Source organism: Aedes albopictus, chromosome 1 (genome assembly GCF_035046485.1).
Source record: "Aedes albopictus strain Foshan chromosome 1, AalbF5, whole genome shotgun sequence".
NCBI classification, from domain to species: Eukaryota; Metazoa; Arthropoda; class Insecta; order Diptera; family Culicidae; genus Aedes; species Aedes albopictus.
In genome coordinates, this window is record NC_085136.1 from 76,343,932 (window position 1) to 76,366,126 (window position 22,195).

The 22,195-nt window shown below is 44.7% G+C and overlaps 2 protein-coding genes across 2 annotated transcripts in view; one reads left to right on the top strand and one right to left on the bottom strand.

The window, feature by feature from the left end:
• Positions 1-21,714, top strand: part of LOC134285015 (protein no-on-transient A-like) — a 102,651-nt gene extending 80,937 nt beyond the window's left edge. Inside the window, exon 2 of the mRNA XM_062844874.1 lies at positions 20,280-21,714. Within this exon, the coding sequence (XP_062700858.1) occupies positions 20,360-21,514 (1,155 nt within the window). The 5' untranslated portion in view covers positions 20,280-20,359 and the 3' untranslated portion in view covers positions 21,515-21,714. The remainder of the gene's footprint in view (positions 1-20,279) is intronic.
• Positions 7-8,074, bottom strand: LOC134285014 (uncharacterized). The gene is made up of 2 exons (XM_062844871.1): positions 608-8,074; positions 7-550 (listed from the first exon to the last, which is right to left on the bottom strand). Exon 1 carries the CDS (start codon positions 7,344-7,346, stop codon positions 2,028-2,030), a length of 5,319 nt encoding a protein of 1,772 aa, XP_062700855.1. The 5' UTR covers positions 7,347-8,074; the 3' UTR covers positions 7-550; positions 608-2,027.
• Positions 21,715-22,195: the final 481 nt, after the last annotated feature.

Below are 22,195 nucleotides of genomic sequence, written 5' to 3' on the forward strand. Positions count from 1 at the left end.
GTTTCGTGTGTGGGGTTCATTGGAAAAAGCATTCTAGTATTATTTCAAAAGATTATCATTGTTCATTCGATATTTCGTTGATATCGATTTATTTCACCATAAACATAAACTCACTCCTTGTTGATCTATTCAATTTATTCTCTTCTTACTTTTGATCCTACTCGCTAATTCACTACATTCTACATTTTAATGTATACTTTATTTTTATCTTTTACTCTTCATTTTATTTTTTTTTTATGATTTCTTTTTCTCTTCCATTTCCACCTTACTCTTCACTTTAATCTGTACTCTTAGTTTAGTTTGAACGTAAGCCAAATAGACTCGAGAAGACCCTTATTACCATCATAAAGCCAAAACAAAATCATTTTCGTTTTATTGCGTGTAATAAAAACTGTTCCGCAGTTCGGGATTTTCCGCAAAACTCGACTGGAAAGATAGTTTATTAAACAAAGCGAATTCATTGATAAATTTAAGCTACTTACAAATTAGTTTCCTCACTATATGAAAATCCAATAAGAATTCCTGCTGCCGTTTATGAAGGTTACGTAAGCTATTAGATTAAGATTTCAATTAGATATTGCATAAGAGTATAGCATTCCGTACTTACATATCCGTACTAATTAGGTTACAATTAAGGAATTTAGATAGTTTGTAGTTATAATACTGATTTTAAGCTGTAATTTTAAGAACTGATTATCATACATGTGGGCATGTTTTGTTGTAGTGTTATTTGCATGAAATTCAATTAATTACACTCATTGCACAATTATGGGTCACTCAAGGAACAACCATTTCATAATATGAATCGTTTTTCATACAAAAATAACACTTTCATTATTTTTATTTTATATTCTCATCATTGAAACCCCTTTTTATTGTTTTAAATAAAAATCTGCTTGTAAAATTCACTTTAGGCGGTGAAAATTACTAAAATTTTGGTGAATAATGAAAACCACAATAATGGGTCAAAATTGGCTATGTAACAATTATGGGTCAATTTGTTGCCTATTATGGGTCACTTAAGAGAAATCGGCTCAAAAATAATGTTTTGTCTATTTTTTCAATGAATGATCACTTATTCTCGATAGATCAACTATAGTAGAATCTAAAACTGGTCTCAAACCTCTTAACGAAGCGTGTTTTCACGATTTGGAATCAATTTTTCAAAATTGGGTCAAAATCTCCAACACAACCACCGATAAACGCCTAAAAGTATGCAATGCCCATGTACGCAGAACTGTCAATATTATGCTGCACAAAAAGTGACCCATAATTGTGTGATTTTCGGTGTTCCTTGGCACAATAATGAGTCACTTAAATTTTGCCAGAAATAAGCTTTAATTAGCTGCAGTCACATGAATTTCTACATTTAGAACGTTAATTATACCTTTGTTCTGGTGACGATACCATTTCGCACATGAAAATCACTGAAGCTCGCTTTTACAGAGCTTACGAAAGCAGCGCACGCACTGTCCGATATTCACAATCGAAGCGGTACTTTGACAGCTAGTTTTGCGCCGAACAAAAAAATATTGAAAATATGTATGTTTTGATGTATAAGCCCGTGTGCGATACGTATAGTGACACAAAACAAATCAACTTATGTGCGAAAAATAATAATAGCTAACAAAAGCTTGCAATTAATTAGTATTTATCTATTAAAGTGGAAAGTGACTAATAATTGTGTGTGACCCATAATTGTGCAATGAGTGTACACGAACTTTGAACACTACAAACCTCTTAGTCTCAAAAGCTTAGAATAACAAATGCATTACTATGTTTTCAAAAGAGGTAGAACGAAATATTTAGATTTTAATTAATTTAGCTTAACCATTAGCTCTTCGCTTGCACAAGGTTGTTTATCATTATCTTCTATTTCGCTGATGTCATCCTTGAGTCATCTGCCAACGACGTGTCAACGATGACATTTTACCGCAGCGCGTCGTCTATCGTACGCGCCGCTTCAGTGTAGATCCGATCCAAAGGGCCTATCGGGCGCAATCCGTAACACCCCGACCCGTAATGCCTTACCCTTGAATGGCCTTACTATCCTGTAGGATATCCAGCAATGCCACTTTGATCGCGGGTCTATGGAACACTCCTGAAGACGTCTGGACATCGACTTTCCTTACTTGACCATCCTTTGCCGGGTAGATCTTCACAACTCGGCCTCGTAACCACCCATTTCGGACAGTTTCATCTACGATGACTACCGGGTCGTCTACTTGAAGTGGGCGGATATCGCTGAACCACTTGGTCCGACGAGCAATTGTCGGAAGATATCCTTGGATCCAACGCTTCCAAAATTGGTTTAACAACTGTTGCATCAACTTCCAATTTATCCGTAGAGGCACCTCTTCATCAACAGGTATCCTCGATGACGTGTTGGCCCCACTCGAACTCATCAACAGGAAATTGTTCGGTGTAACTGCTTCTTCTGCCGAATCCTCCAACGGTACAAATGTTAGAGGATGGGAGTTGACCATCATTTCAGCCTCGGCTAAGAAGGTCATAAGCTCCTCATCGTTCAGATGTTGTCTGTGGTGCAATGATTTGAACGCCTCTTTGATTGAGCGAACCTTTCGCTCCCACACACCACCCATGTGGGGAGCGGATGGAGGGTTGAAAATCCATTCGATTTCTTCGTTGGTAAATATAGCCGCAAGTTCCCGATTGATGGCTCTTGTTTCATTGACAAGCTCGCGGGCGGCTCCTCGAAAGTTAGTGCCATTGTCGCTGAAAATTTTCTGCGGAGCACCTCTTCGGGAAATAAAACGGCGAATCGCCATTTTGCAGGCTTCTGCTGATAGCGAATGCACTACTTCCACGTGTACAGCCCGCACGGTCAAACACGTAAATAGTGCTACCCACCGCTTTTCGTTACTCCGACGATGCTTCACTATCAACGGCCCAAAGTAGTCCAGGCCTGTGAATGTGAACGGACGAACGTAAGGCTTCAATCTGGGATGTGGTAGATCCGCCATTCTTGGTTCGGCCGGCTTCGCTCGATAAACCTTGCACCACATACACTGCTTTACTACGTTTTTCACTACGGAACGAACTCTGGCTATGTAATAGCGTTGCCGCAACTCGTTGACGACGGTATCGACGTTAGCGTGTCCATAGCGTTGATGATACTTGTAGATCAGCAGTTCGGTGACGTGATTTCTCCTTGGAACGATCACTGGGTTTTGAAAGTCGTAGGAATAGTAGATGGCAGCATCATTAATACGGCTACGCATCCTCAGCACACCTTCGTCGTCCAAAAATGGGGACAGCTTTTTGAGAAGACTGCTTCTTTCCAACGGCATCTGTTGGTCGCTGGGAAGCTCGGAATTCTTGAGAAGAGTGGCGATTTCACCGGTATACTCCACACTTTGGATAACTCGCCAAACACTTCTTTCAGCCGCCGCATAATCTTTCTGCTCCAACACTGCAACTCTGCTCTTGGTCATCAATCTTGGTGATGATCGACAACGATGAACGAAATGATACAAGTAGCCGACGTTCTTGAGCAGATCTCCCCAACTGGAAAACTTCGTAAAGTCCACGACGAAATCGCAAACTGCTACGTGGTGATGGACTACTCTGACTTCTTCCTGTGGCTCCACAAACTTCGCTGGTTGACGTGGCCACTCACTTTCTGCGCGATACAAGAATTCAGGTCCCGTGAACCACGGACTGGCTGGATCGAAGCAGGGTCCACTTCCCCACTTTGTACCCTTATCCGCAACGTTCAAACTCGATGGTACGTAGTGCCACTCCTCCACACGTGTTTCTGTCTGAAATTCGGCAACTCTAAAAGCTACAAATTGCCGATAATTTCGTGGGTCTACCCTCAACCAAGCCAGAACGGTTGTTGCATCCGTCCACATGTACCGTTTCTTGACAGGTATTGAGTGGTTCTCCAGAACACTTTTAAGCAGTCGCACTCCGATTACTCCGGCACTCAGTTCATTTCTTGGAATTGATTGCGGTTGTAATGGTGTCACTTTCGTCTTTGCTGCTACTAGGGCACAACGTGGCGAGCCATTGTCGATGATCCTAAAATACGCTGCGGCGCAGTACGCTTTCAGGCTAGCGTCGACGAAAACGTGGATTTCAATAGAATCGTAACTGGCCGGGTCATAGTTCGGGAAGTAGCATCGCGGAATTTCAACCTGCGTCAGGTTTGGAACTAGTCTCACCCAGCGCTGCCAGCTTTCGAAGTCTTCCGCCGTTATTGGTTCATCCCACGATACGCGAGATCTCCACACGTCCTGGATAAGGATTTTTCCGTGCACAGTGTATGTAGCTACGATGCCCAGAGGATCAAAATGGCTCATAACCACGCGAAGAACTTGTCGTTTAGTAGGAACGATGACTCCTGTCAGCAACGGTAGAAGATCTTCACGAAATTGTGTATCGAACACGAATAAATCGTCCTTGGGGTCCCATCTCATTCCTAGGACTCGTTCGGCAATCGTAGATTTTTCCACCGAGAAGGATATCGCAGTTTCGTTGATGTCGGCCCCGACCCGTCGAAGAACGTCCTCAGAATTGGACTGCCAGTTTCGAAGTTCGAATCCAGCCTGGTCGAAGCGCACCTCGTTGACTATACGGACCATCTCTTCGATACTGTCTCTGCTATCCAGGAAATCGTCGACGTAGGTTTTGTTGATGATTGCCGAGGCCGCATCTGGATACAGGTCCTTGTACTCCTCAGCGTTTGCATTCTTCACATGTTGAGCAAGACACGGAGAACACGATGTTCCGAAAACTACGACGTCCATTACGTAGATTGTCGGTGCTTGTTCCGGATCTGTCCGGAATAGAAAACGTTGAGCCTGCCTGTCTTCCTGTCTATCCAACAGCTGGTGAAACATTTGTCGTACGTCTCCAACTGCAGCATATTGTCGTTGCCGGAATCCGTACATGACCTTCAGAAGTGGAGTCAAAAGGTCTGGTCCAGTGAGCAGCATTGAGTTGAGTGATGTATTTCCGATGCGTGCCGCCGCGTCCCATACAATTCGTACTTTCCCGGGTTTCCGGGGATTCTGGACGATGCCAATGGGAAGATACCATACCCGACGTTGGTCGGAATCTCGTAGCTCGTCCTCAGTAGCCTTGTGGGCGTATCCGCGATCCAGATACTCGTCAATCTGCTCTAACACCTTCATTTTCAGAGCTGGGTCTTTTCCGAGCTTCTTCTCCAAACAAACCATTCGTCGTTCCGCCATTTTGTAGCTATCAGGGAGTTCGAAGTCGTCGCTTTTCCATAACAGGCCGCATTCGAATCTTCCTGAGTCAGTGCGGCGAGTAGTTTGGGCCAAGATCTGCCTAGCTCGCTGATCTTCAGGTGACTCTAAAGGCATCGTAGGGTTAACACCAATGGTTTCTACCGAAAAGTAGTCGTTGACGAGATTGTGAAGAGTCTCGTCTTCATTACAATTGCATACGTGCAGCATGACGCGATCAGTCCGTTGTTGTCCTCCTTGTGCTCCTCCGAAAATAGTCCACCCAAGTCTCGTTTTGGCAGCTATTGGTTCCCTGCTTCGTCTCTCGCGCTTGTCCAGTGTCAGCTTCAACGCCGCGTTATCTAGTCCAATAAGAACCTTGGGCACCGCATTCAAAAAGCTTCGTACTGGAAGTCCCCTTAAGTGTGGGAATTCCTTGGAGAGTTTCTCATAGTCCAGGCTTTGTTGAGGCAGATCCAAGTGAGGCACGGTTTGGACTTCGGACATGGTATACTCCGGTCCACCATGGACGCCAGAAATGCGCAGCTCAACTTGTCGTGAGGTCGGTTCTTTCCTTGTTACGCTACCGGTCCATTGGATGCATAATGAACTTACGTTGCCCTGCAATCCAAGCTCATCGGCAATTTCCTCTTCCATCAGCGTGAGGTTGGATCCGTCATCCAGGAAAGCGAAGGTCAAGACGGATTTCCCGTTACTAGAGAGAATGACGGGTAGTACCTTGAATAGTACGCCGGCTTGCCGTGAACAGTGGGCGGAAATAACACCAGAAGAACCTGCTGGTTGGACGCTGCTGTTGGTTTTCGGTTTCGAGGGATGCAGAAGTTTATGATGCGGTTCTGCACAGCCGTCGACCTCGCATGACTGTTTCATTCTGCATGGCCATTTGCCGTGGCTCCCTAAGCAACGTTGGCACAGCTTCATTTCACCGACAAGCCGCTTTCGCTGATCCACATTGAAGCCGATAAACTTTTCACATTCTCGAAGCTTGTGATCGTTCCGGTTGCAAACAGGGCATGGCTTGGGTTTGAAGGTTTCGGACCTAGGCAGAAACTCCTTCTTAGAAGACGATGTGTTATTCGTGTTTCTCGTACTGCACTCGGTCACACGCTTCTCATCGATGGAGTGTGCATTGACGAAACCACCCTTCTCCTTTTTTCCACGACGGCTTTCCTCCTGACTGCTTTCATTTGGCAATGAAACCTTGCACGCAGCAGCCTTAATTGACGTGACGTAATCGCTAAAAGCTTTTAGCGTCGCTTGGGGGACCTTCTGCGTATGAAGCCCCCAATCTAGCCGAAGACTTGGGGGCAACTTCCCTACAAGTTCTGACAATAGCATCGGATTCGACAAATGATCCTGCAAATTTGCAGCCTCGATATAGGTTACCAAGTTCCTGATCTCCCTGCCGAAGTTAATTAACGTGTCGAGTTTGTTAACGTTCGGAGCAGGAGCGTGTCGAATCTTTACCAGGAGGCAATGAACCAGCTGTTCTGGTCGTCCGCATTCTTCCCGCAGTGTCTCAATAATCTCGGGTAGCGCAGCCGGCAGCGTTAGGATGCTGAGAACTTTCTCTCTGGCGCCTCCTACCAAGCATTTCTGAAGCCTGGCCAGGTTCTCGTCCGGCTGAATCCCACACATGGCCGTCGTGGACTCATATGCGCTAATGAACATTGGCCACTCAAGGGGATCACCAGAAAATCTGGGAAGATCGCGGGATACAACTTGTCGGGCGGCTAAATGTTGTGCACTCAAAACTCCTTCAGCAGTTGGCGCAGGGTAGAAGCTCGGAGCTTGGCCTGCAAAGGACTGCTGAGTGTTATGTCCAGGCTCCCGCTGAACTTGCGTCGTGTTGGTTCTTATTGTTGCTTCCTGCACCGTATTCGACCGCTGATGTGCTGCATTCAGTGGTTCCCAAGTCGGTATTGGACCTGTGGGCTGACCAGCATTGTATGGTGGCTGGTAGAAACTTGTGGGATAACACGCGCTGGCTGGTGGCACGGGATGGTGGCTGACAGTTGGGTATCGATTACCCACGAAACCCACATTAGCATTTGGTGGCCACTGTACGGGAAACGATGCAGCTGGATGTGCTGGAGTATTCAGGTTCATGGCTGGCGGAACGTAGTAACCGGTATTGGGGCGGAAAGGTTGATTAGGCTGTTGGACTTGCTGGGGCACCTTCTGTTGCTGCGAACCTATTGCTCCCGCATGAACTTCTCCTTCAGCATAGGCTTGGGCAGGAACCTGACGTCCCACCAATGGTTCCGCATCTGACAACGCTGGTTCCTTTGGACCTGACTGATTCGTCGGTGGATGCTGTCGTCTGATTGGAGATGGCGGAGATGGTTTCTGCTGGTCTTGCTGGAAGACGTCGTGATTCGGAGCTGAGATCAACTGCGCGAACGGAGGGGTGGTAACAGCATTGGTCAATGTTGCCGTTCCTAACGGATCGCAGCCAGCTACCGAAACTACAGCCACAATGCTTGCTTGACCTTGGGCGTTCGGAGGATGAATGCCCGGGGCTTGGATGATGTTTGCCTCGGAGAGTGAACGGTGACTGACAATCTCTTGAACTGCCGTCGAATGATCCGGGAGAATGGTCGACTGACTTGGCGGGACAACTCGTTGGACCGGTACCGCTAACGCTACGTTTTCTGTGGATGCAAGCGGGGTTGATGTTGACGCACCGGCTTGTTGGCCCTCAGCCTTCCCTGGAGTGTCTGTTGGCTGGTTGATCCACGTTCGAATCTCACTCTTGTAGCTATGACGACTGTGCCTGCTCCTAAAGCTTGATGTACTTCCCCTCAACTGTCTTTCTGCCTGGATTTCCGACTCTAGTTGGTGTTTTCAGCTAGAAAGGCTCGTTCTCGCTCAGCCTGCTGGAGTTGAAGGCGGTCGTCGAGTGCTTTCGACTCTTCCAGTTGTCTCAAACGTAATCGGGCACTAGAACTAGAAGAGCTGACGGATATCGCTGAGCTGCTGGTGCCGTCGCCTCGGCTAGAGCAATAGCCACAACTCCAAGGCTTGAGCAACGTCGACGATTGCACTCCCGCACAAGTGTGGTGGAAACGGCTTCCACAAATGTCACAAGCGATCATAACTTCGGCGTTGTTCGGGCGGTTACACGCCTTACAGCAACCGGTAGGATGCTTACCTGAACTACTCATAACTGCGCGGAATCTCCTTGGATAATTTTCGAGTGTAATAAAAACTGTTTCGCAGTTCGGGATTTTCCGCAAAACTCGACTGGAAAGATAGTTTATTAAACAAAGCGAATTCATTGATAAATTTAAGCTACTTACAAATTAGTTTCCTCACTATATGAAAATCCAATAAGAATTCCTGCTGCCGTTTATGAAGGTTACGTAAGCTATTAGATTAAGATTTCAATTAGATATTGCATAAGAGTATAGCATTCCGTACTTACATATCCGTACTAATTAGGTTACAATTAAGGAATTTAGATACATAGTTTGTAGTTATAATACTGATTTTAAGCTGTAATTTTAAGAACTGATTATCATACATGTGGGCATGTTTTGTTGTAGTGTTATTTGCATGAAATTCAATTAATTACACGAACTTTGAACACTACAAACATTTTAGTCTCATAAGCTTAGAATAACAAATGCATTACTACGTTTTCAAAAGAGGTAGAACGAAATATTTAGATTTTAATTAATTTAGCTTAACCAAGGTTGCACAAGGTTGTTTATCATTATCTTCTATTTCGCTGATGTCATCCTTGAGTCATCTGCCAACGACGTGTCAACGATGACATTTTACCGCAGCGCGTCGTCTATCGTACGCGCCGCTTCAGTGTAGATCCGATCCAAAGGGCCTATCGGGCGCAATCCGTAACATTGCGGTTGTACAAATCTCCTCTTAACCTCCTTTAACATTGAGGTCATTTTTTACCCAAACCGCATATTACGTCAAGTTTTAAGGCATGTTTTGGCATTTTTTGGTGAAAAGTATCATAAAAATAAATACTTTGACGAATAGTTTGTTCATAACAAGGACAGGTAACAAAAATATCTACAAAAGCACGCAAAATAATTTGAAATTGGTCATGCGGTCAAAAAGTTATGAAGCCCTATTTTTTTTTTTTTGAAAGGAAAAATATAAATAAAATCCCTAAAAACTCATATTTTATGTGACTTTGAAAATTGACGGTTGAAAATTGATAAAGTTATGATACTTGAAGTGAAAACACATTTTTATTTACTCGGAAATTCAACTTTGAGGCGATTGCGCCATCTCTAAATCTCAATATTTTTGGCTCATACTCACAGGTTTCTTTTTTATGTCATCTTAATTCAAAATTGCTTGTGAATTCCAGTTTTCAAATTCTTTTGAAAATAAGCCGCAGTATACTCCCCACATTGACCTACATCCTGACCTAGCAGGCGCTATTGTCGCCTAAAAATAGAAGATCATCAATACTCACACAGTGAAGATGCCTGTTGATGTTCCAAGCAGGTATCTCATTGGTTCGTTGTGTGAGTGTAGCTGGTCTGGCGATACTGGAGTATCATCTACGGGCGGTCAATAAATTTTCATTTTTGCATCACTGTTTCACTCATTCCTCTAGAAATTTCCGATGAGGTTTATGGAAGCATTTGTTGGTTTGATATTCGCAGCGCACAAACGGTTCATCCCCATGTGAGAGCTTCAGAAATAAATCCTGTTGAATCACTGATTTTTTTTTCTTATTTCATTGACATCGACACCCAAAGCAGGTTCCAGCCTCCAGTAGGTTCCTAGAGTTTAAGGGAAGACTGCGTGGATCTTAGAGAGGTTCTTGAAAGGTTTCCTGGCGTTGATCCTGAACCGCCTTGATTTCAGTTCAGTTTAGGGGATTTCATCAGGTTTAAGGGTACTTCAGTAGAGTTCGACGATATTCTTCGATGATCTCATGGGTGTTTCTAAAAGGTTTCAATGCCTTTCATTGCGCTTCAACAGGTTTTATAGGCCCCACGGAGCTTCAGGGGCCCTCAGTAAAAAATTAAGGCCTGTCTATGGAGTCTCGTGGGTTTTTTTTTTAAGGATTTCATAGCGTTTCAATACGTTCCAAGAAGTTTGAGAGGTTTCAGGGCATTCCAGGGAATTTTTGAAGTTTCTCAGTGGAGTTTAAGGAATGTATCTATACTTATCGAGAGGAATCCTGGGGATTTCTGGGAATTTTGAAGCCATTTTAAGGCTACTCCATGCTTTTTAAGAGGTTCCAGAGGGGTGTGTGAAGACCTAGCATTAGGCTAAAATTCACAAAACAAGGCTCAGGAAGCTTCACGGGCTTCAATTCAATTCAGAAGATTTCGAGGCTCTTAAAAAGGCGATTGAGGCCGTTTCATGGGGCTTCAGTAGAGTTCAAGGGAAGCCTACGATGGACAAGAAGGGATTCCTGATGGGTTTCAATGTGTTTCTGTGTAGTTTAGGGGATTCCAGAGGTTTTAAGAGGGCTTCAGTAGAGTTGGAGAAGTTTGAAGGTTTCAGGGGTTATCTAAGAAGTTTGCAATCAGGCGATTCAAGGAATCCTAAGATGCTTCAGAGGGTCTCAAGGCACTTTAAGGCGAAACAAGGTCTTTCGAGACTGTTCAGGGGTACTCAGGGGACTTCAAGAGGCTTCAGTAGAGTAAAATTAATAGAAAGCTTATGGGGGAATTATAGGGATTCCTGAAGTGTTTCAACGCATTTCAGCGCATTTGAGGGAATTTCAGGGGTTCAAAGAGGACTTCAGTAGAGTTAGAGGATAGTCTACGAGAGTCTCAGGTGGGTTTTCGATGGGTTTTTAGGCGTTGCAATGTGTTACAATGTGATTCATGGGGTTTCATGGGGTTTCAGTAGAGCTTAAGGACAGTATACAGGGCATGAGGAGGCCTTCTGAGGCGGTTCAGTACACTCAGGAGACTTCAGAGGCGTAAGAGAGCTTCAGCACCGACGAACCGACGTGACAGTGGTGATTCAAAACTGTCCCCCCCCCCCAATTTAACGGTCGACCAGCGAAGCGAGCGAACGCTTCTGTCAAATCAGCGCAGACGAGAACCTCTTTGGGTTTGGGGGTTTGGAGTCAAGCTATCAAAACAACGCGAACCGTTATAGAGGAGGCGGTAGTGTTCGGCTATTTTTCATCATGGCGTCGGGGACAACAAATTTGAATTTATTTGTTCCAGCTGTCACGTCGGTTCGTCGGTGGCTTCAGTATATTAGCGTTTCGAGGCGTTTCTAGATGTTTTAGGGGATTACAGGAGGCTTCAAGTTACTTTAGTAGAGTTTAAGGGAAGCCTCTGGTGGCTGGGTACTTCTGAGAAGTTTCAAAGCGTTTCAATTCATTTTAGTAGATTTCAGGAGCTTTAATACCTTAAAAGAGGTCTCCAATACAGTTTTAGAGTAGTTTACTGGAGTCTATGGGAGTGGTTTCAGGAGGCTTCAGTAGACTAAGGGTGATCTACGGGGGTCTCAGATTTGAGTTTCTAAGGGGTTTCAAAGCGTTCGATGTGGTTCAAGTCATTTCAACGCATCGAGAGGTTTTAGGAACCTGAGTAGAGTTAAAGGGCGCCTACAGGGGTCTCAGAGGTTTTTATGAGGGATTTCATAGCGCTCTGAGTGTTAGTGGAATTTCAGGAGCAATGCGGGGATTTCATGGGATTTCTAACAGAACTCAGTTAGTTCTCCAGAAATTCGTATTCGTTCGAATAAATAAATAAAATAAATAAATAGATTCTTTTAGGATTTTCTCCAGAAATTGCTGGATAAATTCTTGGAATTATCCTTGGGTGAACTTATGGAGTGATCTTCCGAAATATTCCTGTATAGGATTTTTCAAAAACTTCTGGAAGGTTCTCCGGAGAAGCTTTTGGAGAATTACAATTTCGGGAATTCCTTGGAAGAATAATCCAAACAGGAACTTTCATAAACAAAATGTATAAAGTTGAATGCTTGGTAAAATTTCTTTGGGATTCCACAAAACAATGTTTGAAACTTTCTCGGAAAAATCATTCGAATGATTTCTGGAGGGATACTTCTAGAGGTTTCGCAAAAAAATACATGAGGAATTTATCGAGTATTCTCCGGAAAGTTATTGAAGAATTATTCAGATCCGTTGGAGGAATCCTCGCAAAATGAATTGGAAGTATCTTAATACAGAAATTGGGTAGAGATATTCTTGATAGGATCTACCGAAAATTTTCTGAAAAAATCACTAGAAAAAAAATCTTCAGAAATGCCTTAAAGGATAGGGTAAAATCCTGAAGAAATTCTTGAAGAAATAACTGGAGAGAAACTCTTGAAGAATTTCTCGGAGTGCTGAAGGGATTCTGAGACAAGTTCATGGCATTCTTGGTGAAATTTTTAAAAATTTCCTGATTAACTCGAATCGAATTGAAAAATTTCTTTAAAAAAATAATCTTGAGAACATCTTTTGAGAATATCCTGCAGAAATGCTTGGTGGAACTTACCTAGAAGATTGCTTTTAGAAATTCCTAAAAGGTTTTTGGGACGAATTTCTAGAGCAGTCGTTAGAAAACTCCTTAGAGCTCCTTAGAGGAACTCCTGCAAGTATTTCTGAAAGTACTGTGAAAGAAAGAGCTCCAGAAACTCTAGCGAAAATTCCAGGAGTAACTTCACTATTAATTTCTCGTGATATTGCTTCAAGAGTTTTGGTGAACTCCTGAAAAAGTTTCTGGGGTAACTTCTAAGAGAAGTAAGGAGAAGTCCTGGAAGATTTTCCGGAGGAATTACTATATGAAGAACTACTGAAAGAACTTCTGGAAGAAAACTAGACACAACTGGAAAAATGCCTAGAGCAACGCTTTAAGTTTCAGGAGCCTGAGTAGAGTTTAAGAGCAGGCAACTGGATCTCAGGAGACTTTCTAAGGCGTTTCAATAGATTTCAGGAGGCTTCAGTAATGCTTAAGGAAATCCTACGTTGATATCAAGGTATCAGAAGGCTGGCACGTTATCCTCCGGAATTCTGGAAACGTGTAAAAAAACATTGAATCTCCTTGAAGCCCTTCACTTTCACGTAGACAACTCCTTAGTATACTGAGTAACCGCTTTGCAACGCACAGTGGAAAAAACAGTGCAATCCTACAGTTAATTCTATATCTCACGAACGTACTCAGTTTTTCTATTGAACAAAACTGTTTTAGGCGTAAAATTGTCTGCAAAGCCGAATGAAATTGGTTAAATCATTATCCTGCTCACTTTGCCCTTATTTCACAGTTTTCATTGACTTATATGAAACAAACTCTAAAACACTTATGAAACATGAATGCGGTTTTTCTAAAGGATTAAGATGTAAAAAATCGTTTGTGAGTGAATGCAATGGCCGCGCGATGTGTTTTGTTCTTTTTCCTGATTACCCCATTACCCCATTGCATTGCAACGCTTTGAAATCAACAATTAAACCCCTTGGGACTCCAATAAACAGCTCTGAGACTCCCGTAGACTAACCTAAAGTTAAATTGAAACCCTCAGCTCCCTGGATTCGCCTGTAATGCACTGAAACAAAAACCCATTAAAAACCCATGCATTTTGCTAAAACCTTTCGAAAGGCCTTGTATCGCCTTAAAATGCCTTGAAACCTCTTACGAACTTTCCGAAGTCCCCCGTAAGCTTCCCCTATATTCATCCGAAGCCCGTGAAGTTCCCTGAGACCCTTTGAAACATCTTGATAAGCCTTGAGTCACCTTCAATACCATTGAGCGTCTCAGAAACCTCTTAGAGCTTCGACTCTACTGAGGCCCCTTGAAACCCCCTGTGATCCTTTGGAACTTCTCGGAACGCCTTGATACTTAATAAAATGTCATGATATGCATCAGAAAGCCCCCTGAGATCTTCATATTTAGACTGGCCTTAAATTATACTGATGTCCCTTGAAGCTCCCTGGGACCTCCTTAAACCTCTCGAAGCACCTTGAATCGCCTTAAATAGCCTTCAAATGCCTTGCAACCCCTCATGAACTATCCTGAGACCCTCGCAGCCTTCCCTTAAATTCAACTGTAGCTCCCTGATACTCGCTGAAACCTTTTGAAAGGCACTTGACCCCTCCACTGAGGCCCCTTGATCCCCTGGGATCCTCTGAAACCTATCTAAATGCAAAAAACAAAAAAACAATCGTAGCACGCTATGGATAGTTTTTTATATCATAGTTGAACAGACGATTCGGTGCCCTGAGGTCCATTGGACACCACGACACGAATGATTGTATTGTTGACCTAGGGTCATCTAATGACGAATGAATAGGGATTAGCTCAATAAATGTCGCTAGTGTGTATTCAAATCATGGATTGAAAACTTGGAATTCCTCCGGAAATTCTGTCACAAAATTACTTAAGGAAATCCACCAGCAATTCAACTAGGAAGCCGTATATGGAAGGTTTTTAAATATTTTTTCCAGGAATTCCTCTCGAGATCTTGAGATTCCTCCAGGAAAAATTTCTGTGGCACTTGTGAAGAAGTTTTGTGATAATTTCCGGCTAAAACTTATAACAGAATTCGTTTAAGGTTCAGAAAGAGTTTAAATAATTTGAAAAGAACGATCTATTTGAATTCAGAATCATAAAAATTCATTACATATTCTCAGGAATATCTGGCACAATTCCTAAAAAGTAATCTGTTGAAAAACATTTTGGAATTCGGAAGAAAAGCATGAAGTTGTTTACAATAAATCTGAATTTTGTCTGCAAAAATCTGTGAATTTTTCAAAGTTTACGGAAGTTTTCATGACATGAGAAGAGTCGTGGCCTACTATGATCTCGGCAGCAGCTGTTAGTCGACAGGACAAGCATTACCCCGAGTGGAGGGAAATGAAAGTGCGATATCAACACACTGAGAGATGCTCATTGTCAGACACATACCACACAAAATCCTTGATTCCTGGAGAATTTCCTGGCCATGCATCCCTGTAAGTAGAAGTGTCCTCAGAATGAATTCCTAAGCAAATCACTGGAATAATTTGTGGAGAAATCCTTAGAGAATGTGCTTCAACAATTTCTTAAGGGAATTTCTGGGTGCATCCAAAAATATTTTCTGTTGGAATCTCGGGACAATTCTTGAAAATCCTGGAATGGATCTCTGGAAAATTTCCTGAAGGAATCCCTGGAGGAATTCCTGAAGCAATGCCTGGAGGAATTCCTGAAGGAATCCGTGGAGAAATTCCTGAAGGAATCCCTGGAAGAGTTCCTGAAGGAATTCCTGAAGGAATCCCTGGTGGATTTCCTGATGGAATCCCTGAAGGAATCCCTGAAGGAATTTCTGAAGGAATTCCTGAAAAAAACCCTGGAGAGATTCTCAAAGGAATCCCTGGAGAGATTCCTGAAGAAATCCCTGTAAGAATTCCTGAAGGAATCCCTGGAGAGATTCCTGAAGGAATTCCTGGAGAGATTCCTGAAGGAATCCCTGGAGAGATTCCTGAAGGAATCCCTGGAGAGATTCCTGAAGGAATCCCTGGAGAGATTCCTGAAGGAATCCCTGGAGAGATTCCTGAAGGAATCCCTGGAGAGATTCCTGAAGGAATCCCTGGAGATATTCCTGAAGGAATCCCTGGAGAGATTCCTGAAGGAATCCCTGGAGAGATTCCTGAAGGAATCCCTGGAGAGATTCCTGAAGGAATCCCTGGAGAGATTCCTGAAGGAATCCCTAGAGAGATTCCTGAAGGAAGCCCTAGAGAGATTCCTGAAGGAATCCCTTGAGAGATTCAGAAATCCCTGAAGGAATTCCTGAAGAAATCCCTGAAGGAATTCCTGAAGGAATCTCTGAAGGAATTCCTGAATAAATCCCTGAAGGAATTCCTGAAGAAATCCCTGAAGACATCCCTTGAGAGATTCTCAAAGGAATCTCTGGAGAGATTCTCAAAGGAATCTCTGGAGAGATTCTCAAAGGAATCCCTGGAGAGATTCCTGAAGGAATCCCTGGAGAGATTCCTGAAGGAATCCCTGGAGAGATGCCTGAAGGAATCCGTGGAGAGATTCCTGAAGGAATCCCTGGAGAGATTCCTGAAGGAATCCCTGGAGAGATTCCTGAAGGAATCCCTGGAGAGATGCCTGAAGGAATCCGTGGAGAGATTCCTGAAGGAATCCCTGGAGAGATTCCTGAAGGAATCCCTGAAGGAATCTCTGAAGGAATTCCTGAATAAATCCCTGAAGGAATTCCTGAAGAAATCCCTGAAGACATCCCTTGAGAGATTCTCAAAGGAATTTCTGGAGAGATTCTCAAAGGAATCCCTGGAGAGATTCCTGAAGGAATCCCTGGAGAGATTCCTGAAGGAATCCCTGGAGAGATTCCTGAAGGAATCCCTGGAGAGATTCCTGAAGGAATCCCTGGAGAGATTCCTGAAGGAATCCCTGGAGAGATTCCTGAAGGAATCCCTGGAGAGATTCCTGAAGGAATCCCTGGAGAGATTCCTGAAGGAATCCCTGGAGAGATTCCTGAAGGAATCCCTGGAGAGATTCCTGAAGGAATCCCTGGAGAGATTCCTGAAGGAATCCCTGGAGAGATTCCTGAAGGAATCCCTGGAGAGATTCCTGAAGGAATCCCTGGAGAGATTCCTGAAGGAATCCCTGGAGAGATTCCTGAAGGAATCCCTGGAGAGATTCCTGAAGGAATCCCTGGAGAGATTCCTGAAGGAATCCCTGGAGAGATTCCTGAAGGAATCCCTGGAGAGATTCCTGAAGGAATCCCTGGAGAGATTCCTGAAGGAATCCCTGGAGAGATTCCTGAAGGAATCCCTGGAGAGATTCCTGAAGGAATCCCTGGAGAGATTCCTGAAGGAATCCCTGGAGAGATTCCTGAAGGAATCCCTGGAGAGATTCCTGAAGAAATCCCTGGAGAGATTCCTGAAGAAATCCCTGTAAGAATTCCTGAAGGAATCCCTGGAGAGATTCCTGAAGGAATCCCTGGAGAGATTCCTGAAGGAATCCCTGGAGATTCCTGAAGGAATCCCTAGAGAGATTCCTGAAGGAATCCCTAGAGAGATTCCTGAAGGAATCCCTAGAGAGATTCCTTAAGGAATCCCTGGAGAGATTTCTGAAGGAATCTCTGGAGAGATTCAGAAATCCCTGAAGGAATTCCTGAAGAAATCCCTGAAGGAATTCCTGAAGGAATCTCTGAAGGAATTCCTGAATAAATCCCTGAAGAAATTCCTGAAGAAATCCCTGAAGACATCCCTTGAGAGATTCTCAAAGGAATCTCTGGAGAGATTCTCAAAGGAATCCCTGGAGAGATTCCTGAAGGAATCCCTGGAGAGATTCCTGAAGGAATCCCTGGAGAGATTCCTGAAGGAATCCCTGGAGAGAATCCTGAAGGAATCCCTGGAGAGATTCCTGAAGGAATCCCTGGAGAGATTCCTGAAGGAATCCCTGGAGAGATTCCTGAAGGAATCCCTGGAGAGATTCCTGAAGGAATCCCTGGAGAGATTCCTGAAGGAATCCCTGGAGAGATTCCTGGAGGAATCCCTGGAGATTCCTGAAGGAATCCCTAGAGAGATTCCTGAAGGAATCCCTAGAGAGATTCCTGAAGGAATCCCTAGAGAGATTCCTGAAGGAATCCCTAGAGAGATTCCTGAAGGAATCCCTAGAGAGATTTCTGAAGGAATCCCTGGAGAGATTCAGAAATCCCTGAAGGAATTCCTGAAGAAATCCCTGAAGGAATTCCTGAATAAATCCCTGAAGGAATTCCTGAAGAAATCCCTGAAGACATCCCTTGAGAGATTCTCAAAGGAATCCCTGGAGAGATTCCTGAAGGAATCCCTGGAGAGATGCCTGAAGGAATCCCTGGAGAGATTCCCGAAGGAATCCCTGGAGAGATTCCCGAAGGAATCCCTGGAGAGATTCCTGAAGGAATCCCTGGAGAGATTCCTGAAGGAATCCCTGGAGAGATTCCTGAAGGAATCCCTGGAGAGATTCCTGAAGGAATCCCTGGAGAGATTCCTGAAGGAATCCCTGGAGAGATTCCTGAAGGAATCCCTGGAGAGATTCCTGAAGGAATCCCTGGAGAGATTCCTAAAGGAATCCCTGGAGAGATTCCTGAAGGAATCCCTGGAGAGATTCCTGAAGGAATCCCTGGAGAGATTCCTGAAGGAATCCCTGGAGAGATTCCTGAAGGAATCCCTGGAGAGATTCCTGAAGGAATCCCTGGAGAGATTCCTGAAGGAATCCCTGGAGAGATTCCTGAAGGAATCCCTGGAGAGATTCCTGAAGGAATCCCTGGAGAGATTCCTGAAGGAATCCCTGGAGAGATTCCTGAAGGAATCCCTGGAGAGATTCCTGAAGGAATCCCTGGAGAGATTCCTGAAGGAATCCCTGGAGAGATTCCTGAAGGAATCCCTGGAGAGATTCCTGAAGGAATCCCTGGAGAGATTCCTGAAGAAATCCCTGGAGAGATTCCTGAAGAAATCCCTGTAAGAATTCCTGAAGGAATCCCTGGAGAGATTCCTAAAGGAATCCCTGGAGAGATTCCTGAAGGAATCCCTGGAGAGATTCCTGAAGGAATCCCTGGAGAGATTCCTGAAGGAATCCCTGGAGAGATTCCTGAAGGAATCCCTGGAGAGATTCCTGAAGGAATCCCTGGAGATTCCTGAAGGAATCCCTAGAGAGATTCCTGAAGGAATCCCTAGAGAGATTCCTGAAGGAATCCCTAGAGAGATTCCTGAAGGAATCCCTGGAGAGATTTCTGAAGGAATCCCTGGAGAAATTCCTGAAGAAATCCCTGGAGAAATTCCTGAAGAAATCCCTGGAGAAATTCCTGAAGGAATCCCTGGAGAGATTCTCAAAGGAATCTCTGGAGAGATTCTCAAAGGAATCCCTGGAGAGATTCCTGAAGGAATCCCTGGAGAGATTCCTGAAGGAATCCCTGGAGAGATTCCTGAAGGAATCCCTGGAGAGATTCCTGAAGGAATCCCTGGAGAGATTCCTGAAGGAATCCCTGGAGAGATTCCTGAAGGAATCCCTGGAGAGATTCCTGGAGGAATCCCTGGAGAGATTCCTGGAGGAATCCCTGGAGAGATTCCTGAAGGAATCCGTGGAGAGATTCCTGAAGGAATCCCTGGAGAGATTCCTGAAGGAATCCCTGGAGAGATTTCTGAAGGAATCCCTGAAGGAATCTCTGAAGGAATTCCTGAAGAAATCCCTGAAGACATCCCTTGAGAGATTCTCAAAGGAATCTCTGGAGAGATTCTCAAAGGAATCCCTGGAGAGATTCCTGAAGGAATCCCTGGAGAGATTCCTGAAGGAATCCCTGGAGAGATTCCTGAAGGAATCCCTGGAGAGATTCCTGAAGGAATCCCTGGAGAGATTCCTGAAGGAATCCCTGGAGAAATTCCTGAAGAAATCCCTGGAGAAATTCCTGAAGAAATCCCTGGAGAAATTCCTGAAGGAATCCGTGGAGAGATTCCTGAAGGAATCCCTGGAGAGATTCCTGAAGGAATCCCTGGAGAGATTCCTGAAGGAATCCCTGGAGAGATTCCTGAAGGAATCCCTGGAGAGATTCCTGAAGGAATCCCTGGAGAGATTCAGAAATCCCTGAAGGAATTCCTGAAGAAATCCATGAAGGAATTCCTGAAGGAATCTCTGAAGGAATTCCTGAAGAAATCCCTGAAGGAAGTCCTGAAGAAATCCCTGAAGACATCCCTTGAGATATTCTCAAAGGAATCCCTGGAGAAATTCTCAAAGGAATCCCTGGAGGAAATTCTGATGGAATCCCTGGAGGAATCCCTGGACGGAATCCCTGGATGGAATCCTGGAGGAATCCTTGGAGAGATTCCCAAAGGAATCCCTGGAGAGATTCCTGAAGGATTCCCTGGAGGAATGCAAAACACAAACACAAAAACTAATAAAAAAAACTTCTACCAGTCTCAGGAAATACGCTATCCCTGCTAGGTGGATTCATTGTTTTTTTTTTTCTGCCTTTTTTGTCCAGAGGAGTAAAAAGCAATATGTCTTAATTGTAATTTAAATATCTGATATAACATTTTTCCAATAAAATCTCATAATCGAAGCACCGTCTAACCGTTTATACCCTTCTCTCCCTCTCTCCACCCCGCAGGTTGAATCAAGGAAAAGCGGCGCTGCAGCTCATCATCAACAATAACAGCAGCAGGGAAAGAGTTGAGCCCGAGCGCCAAAATGCTCTCCTACATGCTACCAGTTGAGGAAAAATCGCCCTCAGTGACGGCGGCCAGTGCAGCTGCTGCTGCGGCGCGAAATCTAAGTTTGAATCTGAATAATACCACTACCGGAGGAGGCGGAGGCGGTGGCCATTCCGGACCGAATCCATCGTCTGCGGTGTTGGTGAATCCGAGTGCATCCGGCGGTGGTAAGGCCGGTAGCCGTCCGTCGTCCGGGACGACCAAGGTTATCAAATCGGCCATCAAAACAAACCATCGCTATAATCTGGTTCCGTCGTCGGGTCGGGATTCGGTTGCTCCGTCGTCGGAGAACGGGAAGGTAAAGAAGTTCGCTGCGAGGTTGCATCAGCAGCAGCAGCAGCAACCGTACCAGAAGTGCAAGGGAGGTGAAGAAGATAGTGTGAGGGGTAGTGCAATACACAACGGAGGAGGAGGAGGAGGAAGAGGCGGTGGTGAAGATTTGAGTGTTGATGAGCACACCAGCCTTCTGGGAGGAAGTGGTGGCGGCGGTGGCTCCAAGAGTGTCAAAAGTGATAAGAATTTCAACAACCTGATTCTCGTCAACGGGAACGGCAACGTCGGTGGTCCCAACGGGGGTTCCAAGCTAGTGAGTGTGTTGAAGAATTCCTCGGCCCTGAAGAATGGTGGCAACGGTGGTGACCATGGCAATAGCAACCACGGCACTCACCACCACCACCACCACCACCAGCACAATGGCTACAGTGCGGTGAATAGCTACGAAGAAGATGACGAAGAAGACAACAACGACGGTGACGAAGAGTTCGACGAAGCCGAAACAGAAGAAGCCGAGTTCGATTTGGTTGCGGCGAATAATCGCAAGAATATTCACCAACAGCAACAACAGCAAACGATCAGCAAAATGAGCACCAGTGTGAGTTTGACGCGGAATTTGAACGGAATCAACGGTAACAATGGCAGTAGTGGCCAACATCAGCAGCCACCGCAGCCGCAGTCCTCGGTGGAGACGCCGAGCAGTGGCATTATGTTGGACACGAGCGATGCCGACTCCGAGCAGACCGCCACCAGTGGATGCGGTGGAGATGGGTCTAGCATCGGAGGAGGAGGCGGTGGTGGCAAGAAGGTCAAGATGAATAAACTCGGCGGTAGCAAGAATGTGACACTCAAGAGGTGAGTCCTTGGGATTTTTTGGCTTCGTCTTTTTTCTGCTAACTGGGATTTTGTCGGTCGCGATTGGATCGCTGCCAGATGCGGAATTTCGGGGAGGATTATCGATGGTCGGCTACGACAGATTAGCAGGGCGATTAACAGCAAGTCAGGTGCTTATTTATAGAAGAATTTTAATGAACGATGATCGTTGTGTATGCAAATTAATAATTGGCTAAGTAGATTCAAAAATTAAATCATGTGTATTCAGGATTCTGTCAGGAATCCTGAACGGGATTATGTCAAGAATCCTGAACGGGATTCTGTCAGGAATCCTGAACGGGATTCTGTCAGGAATCCTGAACGGAATTCCACAGGAATCTTGAACGGGGTTCTGTCAGGAATCCTGAACGGGATTCTGTCAGGAATCCTGAACGGGATTCTGTCAGGAATCCTGAACGGGATTCTGTCAGGAATCCTGAACGGGATTCTGTCAGGAAATCCGAACGGGATTCTGTTAGGAATCTTGAACGGGATTCTGTCAAGAATCCTGAATGGGATTCTGTCAAGAATCCTGAATGGGATTCTGAAGGAATCCTGAACGGGATTCTGAAGGAATTCTGAACGGGATTCTGCCGGGAATCCTGAACGGCATTCTGCAGGAATCCTGAACGGGAATCTGCAGGGATCTTGAACGGGGTTCTGCTGG

Bases quoted from the DNA above. Each gene is read 5' to 3' on its own strand.
- LOC134285014 (XM_062844871.1), bottom strand. From the start codon at position 7,346: ATGAACCTGAATACTCCAGCACATCCAGCTGCATCGTTTCCCGTACAG.